The following is a 15,696-nucleotide window of genomic DNA, read 5'->3' as shown; positions in this document are numbered from 1 at the left end:
AACTGCCACAACTGCCACAAACGCCACTACCGCCACTACCACCACAACCGACACTACCACTACCGCCACAACCACCACAACCACCACAACCGCCACTACCACAACCGCCACTACCACCACAACCACCACAACCGACACTACCACAACCGTCACTGCCACCACTAACACCACAACCACAACTGCCACCACAACCTCCACCACAGCCGCCACCACCACCACAACTACCAACAAAATAACCACAACCACCACCACCACCACTACCACAACAACCGACACTACCACAACCGCCACTACCACCACAACCACCACAACCACCACAACTACCAACAAAATAACCACAACCACCACCACCACCACTACCACAACAACCGACACTACCACCACTACCACCACAACTATCAAAAAAACCACCACAACCACCACATCCACCACCACCACCACTACCACCACAACCGACACAACCACCACAACTACCAATACTACCACCACCACAACCACCACAACTGACACTACCACTACCACCACAACAACCACAACCTCTACCACCACTACCTCAGTTGTCTGACTAAGAGCTATTTCTCTCTCTCTTAACCACTCACTCTCTCCCACTGTCTCTCTCTCTCTCTGTCTGTTCCATCTCCCCTTCCTCCAGGTGACAACCCCCCTGTACCTGTAGTAAGTACTACATCCACCCAGGTCTCTGTCACCAACACTACAGCTGTACCTGTACTTAGTACTACATCCACCCAGGTCTCTGTCACCAACACTACAGCTGTACCTGTAGTTAGTACTACATCCACCCAGGTCTCTGTCACCAACACTACAGCTGTACCTGTAGTTAGTACTACGTCCACCCAGGTCTCTGTCACCAACACTACAGTTGTACCTGTAGTTAGTACTACAAACACCCAGGTCTCTGTCACCAACACTACAGCTGTACCTGTAGTTAATACTACATCCAACCAGGTCTCTGTCACCAACACTACAGCTGTACCTGTAGTTAGTACTACATCCACCCAGGTCTCTTTCACCAACACTACAGCTGTAACTGTAGTTAGTACTACATCCACCCAGGTCTCTATCACCAACACTACAGCTGTACCTGTAGTTAGTACTAAATCCACCCAGGTCTCTGTCACCAACACTACAGCTGTACCTGTACTTAGTACTACATCCACCCAGGTCTCTGTCACCAACACTACAGCTGTACCTGTAGTTAGTACTACATCCACCCAGGTCTCTGTCACCAACACTACAGCTGTACCTGTAGTTAGTACTACGTCCACCCAGGTCTCTGTCACCAACACTACAGTTGTACCTGTAGTTAGTACTACAACCACCCAGGTCTCTGTCACCAACACTACAGCTGTACCTGTAGTTAATACTACATCCAACCAGGTCTCTGTCACCAACACTACAGCTGTACCTGTACATCCACCCAGGTCTCTTTCACCAACACTACAGCTGTAACTGTAGTTAGTACTACATCTACCCAGGTCTCTATCACCAACACTACAGCTGTACCTGTAGTTAGTACTACATCCACCCAGGTCTCTGTCACGAACACTACAGCTGTACCTGTAGTTAGTACTACGTCCACCAGAGGGCCACCTTTGACTCTGTCCCTGTATCTAAGGATCTGTGTGATGCTTTCTCTCCTCCTGTGGAATAGAGTAGAGTTGTATAATAGTTAATGTAGGTAGATGTCATGTGGAACAGTGGAATCAGTACAGAGAGTTGTGTCATTAGATGTAACCATGTTGTATATGTCATATGTATATGTCACGTTGTACTAAAAAACAGGGTGGAAATATGAATGTTTTGTCATAATACATGTGAAGGGTTTTTATTCTTCCTTCTATTCTCTTAAATCTGTCAAACTGAAACTATGGAGATGTTGTCAAAACTTCTCTTCACAGTCAGTATAGATGGAACAAAGAGCCTATATGGTACAGATCTAGAATCAGGTTTCCCTCCTAAAATCCTAACTTTAACCATTTGTGGTGGACATTCAAAACGGACCTAAGATCAGTGTGTGTGGCAACTTCCCCCCTGCACCGCCGGTCACAGAGTGCAAGACATAAGTGTCTCTCCATTTGAAGGCTGGGGGTGCTGTAAACTTAGTCAGGATATATGTAGGGTATATGTGAATGTATCCAAAATTGTGACCCTGTGACCCACACATACATCATATAGCATGATATAGAGTCATATTGTGTAGTATATTATCACTTTAGTTGAATCATATGTTTAAAACTAATGATCACTGTGGGAAACAAACATGTTCAGATTAGGAACTAAGACTGGTTCAAGTCACGTGGGGACCAGTTTCCCCTTCACTGTGGTTGAAAGTTTAAAAAATAGTGTCACTACAGTAAATCACACATACGCAGGACAGTGCAGGGAGAAGACACAGCTACAGACGTATATTAGAGTTGAGGTTAGAAGTAGAAGTTACTGTATTTGAGCACAAGTGTGTTAAGATGTCAGAGGGAGTTTATGAAAACTCAGATGGATTTGAAGGCGATGAGTCTGATGTAATGAAGAACACAGACATTGATGGCCAATTATATGGCAACGTAGGAGCCTTCAAACCCAGTCCAAGAGATGGAGTTGTTGCTTCAGGTAAGATTGCATGGACACACACACACACACACATAAGCACACACACACATTGAACAGGTGATATTACCCTGTATTGCTATAGCTTAATTTGTCCCAATCTTGGATGATACAGTAAAACACATTACCAAAGATTACTTTACTTACTTTAACAATTTGTGGTTTAGTGCATTTTCAGTGGTGGAAGAGACCCTCTGGAATTGCTGCAGTGTGTCTGGGGCTGCTGTGTGTTCTCTTATTGGCTGGGATCATAGGCCTGGCTGTCTACTGTAAGTTTAGTATGTTGTCACTGAGACTTAAGTAGCCTACTTAATCATCAATGGTGAGGAAATTACATTTTTAATGAACTCTTCCATTTTACAGATGGAGTCATTGGTCATCACTACTCAACAGAGAGAGACCAGCTACAGGCCAGTTACAACAACATGACTGAAGAGAGAAACCAGCTACAGACCAGTTACAACACCCTGACCAAAGAGAGAGACCAGCTACAGACCAGTTACAACAACATGGCTGAAGAGAGAAACCAGCTAAAGACCAGTTACAACACCCTGACCAAAGAGAGAGACCAGCTACAGACCAGTTACAACAACATGACTGAAGAGAGAAACCAGCTACAGACCAGTTACAACACCCTGACCAAAGAGAGAGACCAGCTACAGACCAGTTACAACAACATGGCTGAAGAGAGAAACCAGCTAAAGACCAGTTACAACACCCTGACCAAAGAGAGAGACCAGCTACAGACCAGTTACAACAACATGGCTGAAGAGAGAAACCAGCTAAAGACCAGTTACAACACCCTGACCAAAGAGAGAGACCAGCTACAGACCAGTTGCAACAACATGACTGAAGAGAGAAACCAGCTAAAGACCAGTTACAACAACATGAATGAAGAGAGAGACCAGCTACAGATCAGGGTTAGGTTCTATGGTGGGTGGAGTTCATTTATTTCATTTAGTACATAGAAGAGATATATTTGTTGACTTTTGAATGCCTGCTGTTCTGTTGTGTTTATCTCAGAGAAACCCTGTCTAGCTGGATGGTGGAAGTTTGGCACCAGCTGTTATTATGTCTCCTCCACAATGAACTCACCGGGGGCCGGTCAGAAGGAGTGCAGAACAATGGAAGGAGAGTTGGTTGTTATAAACAGCAGAGAAGAACAGGTAATAGATAATACATTATTAATACTACAATACTACAGTTTATTTATTATCATCTACTTCTCTGATTAGTATTCAACATGTATAACCAACTGCATTGCAAATGTTTATATCACTGTTTTAAAATACATTTCCTCTCAGAAACGAAAGTTTGCATGAAATTATATAAACTCAGCAAAAAAAGAAAAGTCCTCTCACTGTCAACTGTGTTTATTTTCAGCAAACTTAACATCTGTAAATAATTATTTCTATGAACATAACAAGATTCAACAACTGAGACATAAACTGAACAAGTTCCACAGACATGTGACTAACAGAAATTGAATAATACATCCCTGAACAAAGGGGGTCGGGGGGTCAAAATCAAAAGTAACAGTCAGTATCTGGTGTGGCCACCAGCTTCATTAACTTCTTATGGCTGAAGGGGCAGTATTGAGTAGCGTGGATGAAAGGTGCACAGAGGTGCCCATATTAAACTGCCTGCTCCTCAGTCCCAGTTGCTAAAATATGCATATTATTATTCATATTGGATAGAAAACACTCTGAAGTTTCTAAAACTGTTTGAATGATGTATGTGAGTATAAAATAATTCATATGGCAGGCAAAAACCTGAGAAAAAAATCCAAACAGGAAGTGGGAATTATGAGTCTGGTCGATTTTTAACCTCTTGGATTTAGGGGGCGCTATTTTAATTTTTGGATGAAAAACGTTCCCGTTTTAAACAAGATATTTTGTCACGAAAAGATGCTTGAATATGCATATAATTGACAGCTTTGGAAAGAAGACACTCTTACGTTTCCAAAACTGCAAAGATATTGTCTGTGAATGCCACAGAACTGATGTTACAGGCGAAACCCAGATAAAAATCCAACCAGGAAGTGCCGCATTTTTTTAAACCGCCTCATGCCAATGACTCCTTATATGGCTGTGAATGAGCTACGAATGAGCTTACGTTTTCCACGTATTCCCCAAGGTGCTACAGCATTGCAATGTCTTTTTAGGCATTTCCATTGAAGACTGGGTGTAAGGGACCATATATAGCAAGACATGGTGTCTCCTGATAATCTTGCGTAAAATACTGAGGTAGCCATTTTTCCAATCGCTTCTTTTGAGAAACCAATTGCCTCGACGGATATATTATCGAATATATATGTTAAAAACACCTTGAGGATGGATCCTAAACAACGTTTGCCGTGTTTCTGTCGATATTATGGAGTTCATTTTGAAAAAAGTTTGGCGTTGTCATGGTAGCATTTTCCGGTCGATTTCTCAGCCAAGCATGATGAACAAATGGGAGCTATTTCACCTACAAAAATGTTTTTGGAAAAAAGGAACATTTGCTATCTAACTGGGAGTCTCCTGAGTGAAAGCATCCGAAGTTCTTCAAAGGTAAATGATTTAATTTGGTTGCTTTTCTTATTTTCGTGAAAATGTTGCCTGCTGCCAGCAGAGCTAGCATAGCATTATGCCATGATAAACTTACACAAATGCTTGTCTAGCGTTGGTTGTAACGCATATTATGAAAATCTGAGATGACAGTGTTGTTGACAAAAGGCTAAGCTTGTGTTTGAATATATTTATTTCATTTCATTTGCGATTTTCATTTACAGTGGGGCAAAAAAGTATTTAGTCAGCCACCAATTGTGCAAGTTCTCCCACTTAAAAAGATGAGAGAGGCCTGTAATTTTCATCATAGGTACACTTCAACTATGAGAAACAAAATGAGAAAAAAAAACAGAAAATAACATTGAAGGATTTTTTATGATTTTATTTTCAAATTATGGTGGAAAATAAGTATTTGGTCACCTACAAACAAGCAATATTTCTGGCACTCACAGACCTGTCTCTTCTTCTTTAAGAGGCTCCTCTGTCCTCCACTCGTTACCTGTATTAATGGCACCTGTTTGAACTTGTTATCAGTATAAAAGACACCTGTCCACAACCTCAAACACTAACACTCCAAACTCCACTATGGCCAAGACCAAAGAGCTGTCAAAGGACACCAGAAACAAAATTGTAGACCTGCACCAGGCTGGGAAGACTGAATCTGCAATAGGTAAGCAGCTTGGTTTGAATAAATCAACTGTGGGAGCAATTATTAGGAAATGGAAGACATACAAGACCACTGATAATCTCCCTCGATCTGGGGCTCCACGCAAGATCTCACCCCGTGTGGTCATAATGACGGTGAGCAAAAATCCCAGAACCACACGGAGGGACCTAGTGAATGACCTGCAGAGAGCTGGGACCAAAGTAACAAAGCCTACCATCAGTAACACACTACGCCGCCAGGGACTTTCAGCATAACAATGATCCCAAAGACACCGCCCAGGCAACGAAGGAGTGGCTTCGTAAGAAGCATTTCAAGGTCCTGGAGTGGCCTAGCTAGTCTCCAGATCTCAACCCCATAGAAAATCTTTGGAGGGAGTTGAAAGTCTGTGTTGCCCAGCAACAGCCCCAAAACATCACTGCTCTAGAGGAGATCTGCATGGAGGAATGGGCCAAAATACCAGCAACAGTGTGTGAAAACCTTATGAAGACTTACAGAAAACGTTGATCTCTGTCATTGCCAACAAAGGGTATATAACAAAGTATTGAGATAAACGTTTGTTATTGACCAAATACTTATTTTCCACCATCATTTGCAAATAAATTCATTAAAAATCCTACAATGTGATTTTCTGGATTTTTTTTCTAATTTTGTCTGTCATAGTTGAAGTGTACCTATGATGAGTGTACCTCTCTCATCTTTTTAAGTGGGAGAACTTGCACAATTGGTGGCTGACTAAATACTTTTTTGCACCACTGTATAGGAAAAGTTACTAGGGTATTTATGTCCGCTGCGTTATGCTAATGTGTTTGAGGCTATGATTACGCTCCCGGATACGGGATTGCTCGTCGCAAGAGGTTTTAACCAAGATCCTATTGAAATCACAGCGAGATATGGAGGAGTTTGCACTTCCTATGGGTTCCACTAGATGTCAACCATCTGTAGAACTTTGTCTGATGCCTCTACTATGAAGGGGTGCCGAATGAGAGGACAATTAGTCAGGTCTGCCATGAGCTGACCATGCTCTAACCATGCACGTTCACATGAGAGGGAGCTCTGTTCCATCGCTCATCTGAAGTCAATGTAATTCTCCAGTTGGAACGTTATTCAAGATTTATATTAAAAACATTCTAAAGATTGATTCAATCCATCGTTTGACATGTTTCTACTGACTGTTACGGAACGTTTGGACATTTCATCAGCTTTTAGTGAACACGCTTCGTGACTTTGGATTTGTTTCCCAAACGCGCTAACAAAAGTAGCTATTTGGACATAAAGGATGGACATTACCGAACAAAACAAATATTTCTTGTGGGAGTCCTGGGAGTGCATTCCGACGAAGATCAGCAAAGGTAAGTGAAGATTTATAATGTTTTTTATGAGTTTTGTTGACTGCACAATTTGGCGGGTAACTGTATGGCTTCCTTTTGTGGCTGAACGCTGTTCTCAGATTATTGAATATTGTGTTTTGCCGTAAAGCTTTTTGAAATCTGACACAGCGGTTGCATTAAGAACAAGTGTGTCTTTAATTCTATGTAAAACATGTATCTTTCATCAAAGTTTATGATGAGTATTTATGTTATTTGACGTGGCTCTCTGCAATTTCTCAGGATATTTTGGAGGCATTTCTGGTGGGATTAACAACAAGATTGATTAAAATGGTATGAGATACATGTATGTTTGAGGAATTTTAATTGAGAGATTTCTGTTGTTTGAATTTGGCGCCCTGCACTTTCACTGGCTGTTGTCATATCGATCCCGTTACCAGGATTTCAGCCATAAGAAGTTAAGATCTGCAGCGCATCTTCTCCTCATGGACTGCACCAGATTTGCCAGTTTTTGCTGTGAGATGTTACCCCACTCTTCCACCAAGTCACCTGCAAGTTCCCGGACATTTCTGGGGGGAATGGCCCTAGCCCTCACCCTCTGATCCAACAGGTCCCAGATGTGCTCAATGGGTTAGAGATCCGGGCTCTTTGGCAGAACACAGACATTCTTGTTTTGAGGGAAATTACGCACAGAACGAGACGCATGTGTCACGCCCTGACCTTAGACAGCCTTTTTATTTCTCTATTTGGTTAAGTCAGGGTGTGATTTGGGGTTGGCATTTAAGTGTGTATATGTCTTTTTTGGCCGGGTATGGTTCCCAATCAGAGGCAACTGACTATCGTTGTCTCTGATTGGGGATCTTACTTAGGCAGCCCTTTTTCCCACCTTCAGTTGTGGGATCTTGTTTTCTGTATAGGTTCTTAGCCTTACAGAACTGTGCGCATTCGTTTTTTTGTCTTTGCTATTTTGTTTTGGTGTCATCAATAAAAAGACGATGTACGCCTACAACGCTGTGCCTTGACCCACTCCTGCTACAAACGAGAGCCGTAACAGAAGATCCCACCACCAAAAGACCAAGCAGCGTGCCCCGGAGTGGAGGACATCATGGACATAGGAGGAGGTAATGGCAGGGCATGAGAGCCTGCCGTGGAAACAGGCGGAAGGAGCGAGTGGCGATAGCAGGAGTCACGGCAAGGAAAGAAGCAAGAGAGGCAACCTCCCCCAAAATTTGGAGGGGGGCACACGGGTTGGCGAGCAAAGCGAGCGGAAGGAACGGAACTAAGGGGTGAACGAGAACCAACTCCCATGAGGAGTTGGTCACAGTTCAAGTGCCACATTTTCCGATTCTGTGCACCGTGCATTCAGTGCGCATCCACAGCCCGGTGCGGCCTGTGCCAGCTCCCTGCACTTGCCGTGCTACAGGGGTATTCAGCCAGGATGCGTTGTGCCAGCTCTGCGCTCCAGACCTCCATTGCGCCTCCACAGCCCAGTATATCGTACGCCGGTTATACGCACTATGCCTCCAGTGTGCCTTCTTAGCCCAGTGCGTCCTGTGCCAGCTCTCCACACTCACCGAGCTAAAGTGGGTATCCAGCCAGGACGCGTTGTGGCAGCTCCACGTACCAGGCTGCCAGTACGTCTCCTCACTCCTGTGGTCGCTGGGGAGGAGGTGCTAGTGGACGACACAGTGCTGCTATTCAAGGAGAGGCGGTGGTGGGACCCGGTAGGGACCAAGACGGCATTAGACGGGACCTTTCAATGGCTGAAGGGTAAAAAAGGAAGAGGCCACATTTCTTAAACTCTTCCACCACAGAGCGCATGTCCTTGCAGCGCTGGGACGGGTAACGTAATACTCTGGCAAATTCTGATTTGTTTACCATATAGGAGTGGTCAACATGGCTGAGGTCTCCAGCTACCTTGTAGAACTCAGCCTTTAAAGAGCCAGACTATGCCACGTCCAGAGGCTACAGGGCATAGGTGCAGTGTGGTGGAAGAAAAATAAGTCTTCCCTTAGTGCTGCCGCCATCACCTCCGGGGTCAACGTGTATCTTGTGCTCATCGAAGAGAAGAGGGAGAGGGCGCTCTTTCACTGTATGCTTATTGAAGTACTCAGACCACTTCCTGAACAGGTCCCCGTCAAAGTAGCCACTGTTTGACCGTCCATACAAGGCTTGGGAGGGGCCTCCCAACGTGTTGTGGCAGCAGGGGAAACACTTGGGGTAGATGATAAACGGGGGGGACGTCATCTCTCTCTCTGTCTCGTCCTCTCTCTCTGAAGCAGGCCAGCTCGGTGATGTGTTCCTCGGTCCGCAGTGCCTGCTGGAACACGCGTTTCGCACCCCGGGGGGCCAGCACTTTGTGCCTGCTCTGACTGCTACTAAACCCAGACTCGTCACACTTATAGATTTGTGTGGGTTTCTCCCTCAACCCACTCTCCTCCAAGTGCTTCTCATAAGAAGTGAAGATGTTGTCCATGGACGGACGTGTGGCACACTCAGCTCTCACCCTGTCCAGGGTGTCCAGCCTCCTCATGCTCAGGTTCTTGTGCCTCCTCCTGATAATTTCCCAACACCTCTTCCCCGGTAGTGGGATTGTCTTTCCTGGGTGCTGAAACCTGGAAGAGAATAGAATGAAAATTCTCCATCCTGGATGAACACATTGAGAACAGTCAGTCCACCATTCTACATACATTAACACATAGAACACTAGATACCTTCTGATTTCATCAGCCTCTGTCTGGTGAAGGGGAACCCACGGCTGGCACAGTCGATTCAATACTGCTCCAGAGAATGTTCATCCTCGGTGCAAGCAATGTGGGTGGTCCAATGTGGATGGTCCCCTCTGACCACCATGGGTGACCCGAGCGGGGGTCTGCCGAGCTGCACCATGAACTTTGGTAGATAAGAAAATTAAACTGTTACATCATGGGTGTCAAACTCTGGCCCGTGGGCCAAATTTGGCCCACGGGGTAATTATATTTGGCCCGCGAGACAATACCAAATTACTACTAGAGCTGGCCCGCCGGTATTATACAGCGCATTCACCACTAATACTACGAATCCCATAATGCTCTGCTGTTTTCGCGCGCCAATCAGGACAGGACCCAGAAACGCTCTCTCCTCTGTGACAGTAGTCATAGCAACATAGACGCTACAACTGCCAGCGAGCTAACCCTTCCCAAAAATGGCGAAAAGAAAGGCAGAAAACAGGAGCTTTCTGGACAAGTGGGAGGCAGAATATCTGTTTACATATGTAAAAGACAAACCTGTTTGTCTTGTTTGTGGAGTCAATGTGGCTGTAAGTAAGGAGTACAACATTAGACGACACTATGAAACGAAACACCATGACAAATACAAGGACCTGGACATGACTCAAAGGAGCCAGAAAGTAGAGGAGATGAAAAGAAGTTTGGTTTCACAACAGAATATGTTTAAAAAAGCCACATCACAAAGCGAGGCTGCTGTAAAGGCTAGTTATATAGTGGCAGCAGAGATCGCAAAATCAGCCCGGCCCTTTAATGAGGGAGAGTTCATGAAAAAGTGCATGATGAAGGTTTGTGACCTCGTATGCCCAGAGAAAAAAACAAGCATTTTCAAACGTGAGCCTGAGCAGGAACACAGTAGCTGATCGCACATGTGATCTTGCCACCAATCTGTATGACCAGCGGATGGAAAAGGGAAAAGATGTTGTTGCGTTCTCCCTCGCTGTGGATGAGAGCTGCGACGCATCTGATACTGCTCAGCTGTCAGTCTTCATCCGTGGAGTGGACTCAAATCTGTGTGTTACGGAGGAGCTATTAGGATTCAAATCAATGCATGGCACAACCACAGGAAAGGAAATCTTTGAGGAGGTTTCCAAATGTGTAACTGAAATAAAGCTGCCGTGGGATAAACTCGTTGGATTAACGACAGATGGTGCGCCAGCGATGTGCGGTAAAAAGAGTGGGCTGGTGGGCATGGTTCGGGAGAAGATGCGGGAAGAGAACTGTGCAGGTGAGCTAACTGTTTACCATTGCATCATACATCAGGAAGCACTGTGTGCCAAAGCCCTAAAGATGGAACATGTTATGACCACAGTAACACAGGTAGTTAACTTTATAAGAGCCAAAGGTCTAAATCACCGCCAGTTTAAATCTTTTCTGGAGGAGTGTGGTTCGGAATACGCAGACGTGCCGTATCACACAGAGGTGAGATGGCTAAGCAGAGGAAAAGTACTGAACAGATGTTTCGAGCTGCGTGAGGAAATATGTCAATTCCTGGAAACCAAAGGGAAGGATACAGCAGAGCTCCGGGAGCAAAAGTTCCTGTGTGAGCTGGCCTTTCTCTGTGACATCTCGAGCCATCTCGATGCGCTGAACCTGCAGCTTCAGGGGCGGGGGCGCATCATCACAGACATGTACGCTGCAGTGAGGGCCTTCAAAACTAAACTGTGCCTGTGGGAGAATCAGATGCTGCAAGGAAACCCTTGCCATTTTCCCTGCTGCCAATCCATAAAAGTGCAGATCTCTACCGCCGTGTTCCCATGCGCACAGTTTGCTGAAAAACTCAGTGTTCTCGCCGCTGAGTTTAGCCGGCGATTTGCCGACTTCGATGCCCAGAAATGCAAGTTTGAACTGCTTAGTAATCCCTTCGCAGTTGATGTGGAAAATGCACCAACCAACATCCAAATGGAGCTGATTGAACTCCAGTGCAACGACACGCTGAAGTCAAAGTATGATGCTGTGGGCGCCGCACAGTTTCCACGGTTCATCCCTGACACAATGCCTCAGCTCCGCACCCAAGCTGCTCAGATGCTCTCCATGTTCGGCAGCACTTATCTATGCGAGCAACTTTTCTCCTCGATGAAGATGACCAAAACAACTCACAGTCTGACTGATGAACATCTTCGCTCGATACTGAGAATTTCTTCAGCTCAGAGCTTGAGCCCAGACATTGATGAACTAGCATCCAAGAAGAGATGCCAGGTATCTGGCTTGGGCACATCAGATTAGACCAGTGTGCAATAATTAACGTTTTCTTTATGCACTTTTTCTTGCTACAAGGCATGGGCTTGAATGGTTGATTGATTTATTATCATTTTATTTGTAAAATTATTAGCCAGTGGAAAAAGTTTATTTTGGTATTTAAATCAGGAGGCTGCAAATAGAAAAGAGGCATACAATTTTTATTTAAATTGTATTTATTTAATAAATGAATGCCATTGATGTGTTTTTTCATTTGAAATTCGATTTTGCATGTCTCCACTATTAAATTATATATTGTATGGTAATAAGCAATGCTTGTTCCATATTCAATGTTAAAGCAAAACTTGTTTGGGTCCATATTAAAAGGTTAATTTGTTCAATGTTGGCCCGTGACTTTGTTCAGGTTTTACATTTTGGCCCACTGGGTATTTGAGTTTGACACCCCTGTGTTACATGGAGATAAAATTAACATACACATGGTTATCTCCTAAAAACAATAGATGTCTAAACTTGCCAGTCTGACAGATAGTCATCCCTGCATGGAACATGTCCACCTGACTCCACTGCTTCCTCTTGTCGTCCTCCATGCTGTGTTGGGAACGTAGCTAAATAACTTGGCATAATATACACATTCTAGAAAAATAACTCCATCTTAATATGTATAAACATCTACAATTCATAACTAAGGCATTGAAAGGTGACAGTGAAAGGTTTCACAATAACTGAAAGTGTACCCACCTTTGTTGTTATCTGAAATAAAAATGATTTTATATTGATACATACATTGTAACATTTGACAAAATACTGCCTCTATGTAGGTGTTGTAAGATGAAACAGCCAACAGTGATAGGTGTCAAAAAGTTAATGGTTCAAAGTAGAAATGACCCCGTCAGACGACTCAAATTTTGACAAGGTAAAGCTTGACAACTTTCAGCTGTTTTTGTGGTTACTTTTTTTGGTTACTAAGCAGTTTTATCAACGTTTAGTGACCAATCTAGCAATATTAGCAATGCCGGTGGCTATATTTCAGAGATAAAAAGTTGGATATTAAATTATGTGAGGTCTGTTGCGCAGTCAAATTTTACAACATACAGTGTCTCCCTCAAAAAAAAACATAATAATAATAATATATATATATACACTGTATATATAGTACTTTTTTGAAAACTCTCATAAGCTAACTCAAATTCCAAAAATTGTAATGAAAATCAGTGGTCAGGCAGCTAGAAGGGTGTATTTAGTCGCAAAACTTACCGTTATCTTCTTCGAGTCCATTTAAGTTTTGAGCTCGAGGTGTCTGATATTGGGGGGAAATTGGGGGGAAATTAGCGACAGTACAGTACTACTACTATTTCTGCTATTATGCCATTACTATTATACTACTACTATCATGATATTTTGGGTATGTGTAGTTTTACTTTCTACTTACAGCGGTGGAAAAAGTACTGAATTGTCAAAGTAAAGATACCTTAATAGACAATGACCGAAGTAAAAGTGAAAGTCACCCAGTAAAATACAACTTCAGTAACAGTCTAAAAGTATTTGATTTTAAATATACTTAAGAATCAAAAGTAAAAGTCTAAATAATTTCAAATTCCTTATAAAGCAAACCGAACAGCATAATGTTCTTGTTTTTTTTTATTTACGGAAAGCCACATGGGCATGCTCCAACACCCAGACAAAAATTACAAACAAAGCATGTGTTTAGTGAGTCTGCCAAATCAAAGGCAGTAGGGATGGCCAGGGATGTCCTCTTGATAAGTGTGTGAATCAGACAAATTTCTTGTCCTGCTAAGCATTCAAAACGTAACGAGTACTTTTGGGTGTCAAGGAAAATGTATCGAGTAAAAAGTATTAAATTATCTTCAGGAATATCGTGAGGTAAAAGTACTATTATACTACCACTGTTATACTACTACTATCATACCACTACTATTATGTATGTCTCTGCTGTGGAGATCAAATAATGGCCATTGTTTTTCTTCCAAATTTATATTATAGATATTCTTTAATGAATTTAAGAAGAATGTCTGGATTGGTGCTTATTTTAATGAAGAAGGAATCTGGAAGTGGGTTGACAGCACACCATTTACAACTACGTGAGTGATTGACAGTTCTGAATTTCTTAATACTATCTGTTTCTCTGTTGTTGCAATGAACATTTCTACAATCCTGTAATCTCATCCCCATCTCTCTCTCTCTCTCTCTCTCTAATGGTAGCAATTAAGCCTGGTGACGAGGTTAACGGACTGATTCTCTATGATGTTTTAGACGATTTTCAACTCTGATTCACTGTGTGGTTTATAGGTATTGGATGGAAGGGGAACCTAATAACATCAATGGCACGGTGGCTTGTGTTGAGATCTCACAGACAGCAACAGACCCATTGCAACAATGAGAACTTGTTCTCAACTAGCCTACCTGGTTAAATAAAGGTGAAATAAAAAAAATAAAATAAATTGAAGAGTTGGAAGGCCGGACCATGTGTTCCAAAACACTGGGTCTGTGAGAAACCAATCACACCGTAATTATTGGTTATCCCTGTGATAGGTTTAAGATGATTTTGTATCTCTCTTTCTCTCTCTCTCTTGTTGTTTACTGGTAAGTGACAATGTCTAGTAGTTAATATGTTCATAATCATGATGAATGGTTAAGAGATGATGTCTAGTAGTTATCATGTTGATGGTCATGCTGAATGGTTAACCATTCATTATGACCATCAACATGATAACTACTAGACATCATCACTTAACCATTCATCATGACCATCAACCTGATAACTACTAGACATCATCACTAAACCATTCATCATGACCATCAACATGATAACTACTAGACATCATCACTTAACCATTCATCATGACCATCAACATGATAACTACTAGACATCATCACTAAACCATTCATCATGACCATCAACATGATAACTACTAGACATCATCTCTTAACCATTCAGCATGACCATCAACATGATAACTTCTAGACATCATCTCTTAACCATCCAGCATGACCATCAACATGATAACTACTAGCCATCATCACTTATCATCACTAACCCTAACCCTAACCCACTATCGCCCCCCCCCAAAAGATATTTTTTTAAATATTTAACTTTCACATATTAACAAGTCCAATACAGCAAATGAAAGATAAACATCTTGTTAATCTGCCCATTGTGTCCAATTTTTAAAATGTTTTACAGCGAAAACACAACATATATTTACGTTAGATCACCACCAAATCCAAAAAAACACAAACGCAGAATTAGAGATAAAATGAATCACTAACCTTTGATAACCTTCATCAGATGACACTCATATGACATCATGTCACACAATACATTTATGTTTTGTTCGATAATATGCATATTCATATCCACAAATCTGGGTTTACATTGGCGCCATGTTCAGAAATGCCTCCAAAATATCCAGAGTAATTACAGAGAGCTACGTCAGATAACAGAAATACTCATCATAAACTTTGACGAAAGATACATGTTTTACATATAATTAAAGATACACTGGTTCTTAATGCAACCCCTGTGTCATATTTTTTTTAAACGTTACGAA

The 15,696-nt window shown here is 42.6% G+C and overlaps 1 protein-coding gene across 1 annotated transcript; it reads left to right on the top strand.

The window, feature by feature from the left end:
- Window positions 1-2,381: 2,381 nt before the first annotated feature.
- On the top strand, window positions 2,382-14,586 carry LOC139396677 (C-type lectin domain family 4 member M-like). Its single transcript, XM_071143617.1, has 5 exons — window positions 2,382-2,625; window positions 2,790-3,555; window positions 3,646-3,788; window positions 14,129-14,226; window positions 14,435-14,586. Exons 2-5 carry the CDS (start codon window positions 3,048-3,050, stop codon window positions 14,523-14,525), a joined length of 840 nt encoding a protein of 279 aa, XP_070999718.1. The 5' UTR covers window positions 2,382-2,625; window positions 2,790-3,047; the 3' UTR covers window positions 14,526-14,586.
- The last annotated feature ends 1,110 nt before the right edge of the window (window positions 14,587-15,696 follow it).

Source organism: Oncorhynchus clarkii, unplaced genomic scaffold, assembly GCF_045791955.1.
Source record: "Oncorhynchus clarkii lewisi isolate Uvic-CL-2024 unplaced genomic scaffold, UVic_Ocla_1.0 unplaced_contig_3353_pilon_pilon, whole genome shotgun sequence".
NCBI lineage: Eukaryota > Metazoa > Chordata > Actinopteri > Salmoniformes > Salmonidae > Oncorhynchus > Oncorhynchus clarkii.
Note: the sequence above shows the minus strand (reverse complement) of the source record. Positions and strands in the feature narration are given on the sequence as shown.

What these genes read in the sequence shown, in the direction of transcription:
- LOC139396677 (XM_071143617.1), top strand. Translation starts at nt 3,048, where the DNA reads ATGACTGAAGAGAGAAACCAGCTACAGACCAGTTACAACACCCTGACC. An exon ending in GATCAGGGTTAGGTTCTATG is followed by an intron (nt 3,556 to 3,645) that starts GTGGGTGGAGTT and finishes TGTTTATCTCAG; the next exon opens with AGAAACCCTGTCTAGCTGGA. An exon ending in TAAACAGCAGAGAAGAACAG is followed by an intron (nt 3,789 to 14,128) that starts GTAATAGATAAT and finishes TTTATATTATAG; the next exon opens with ATATTCTTTAATGAATTTAA.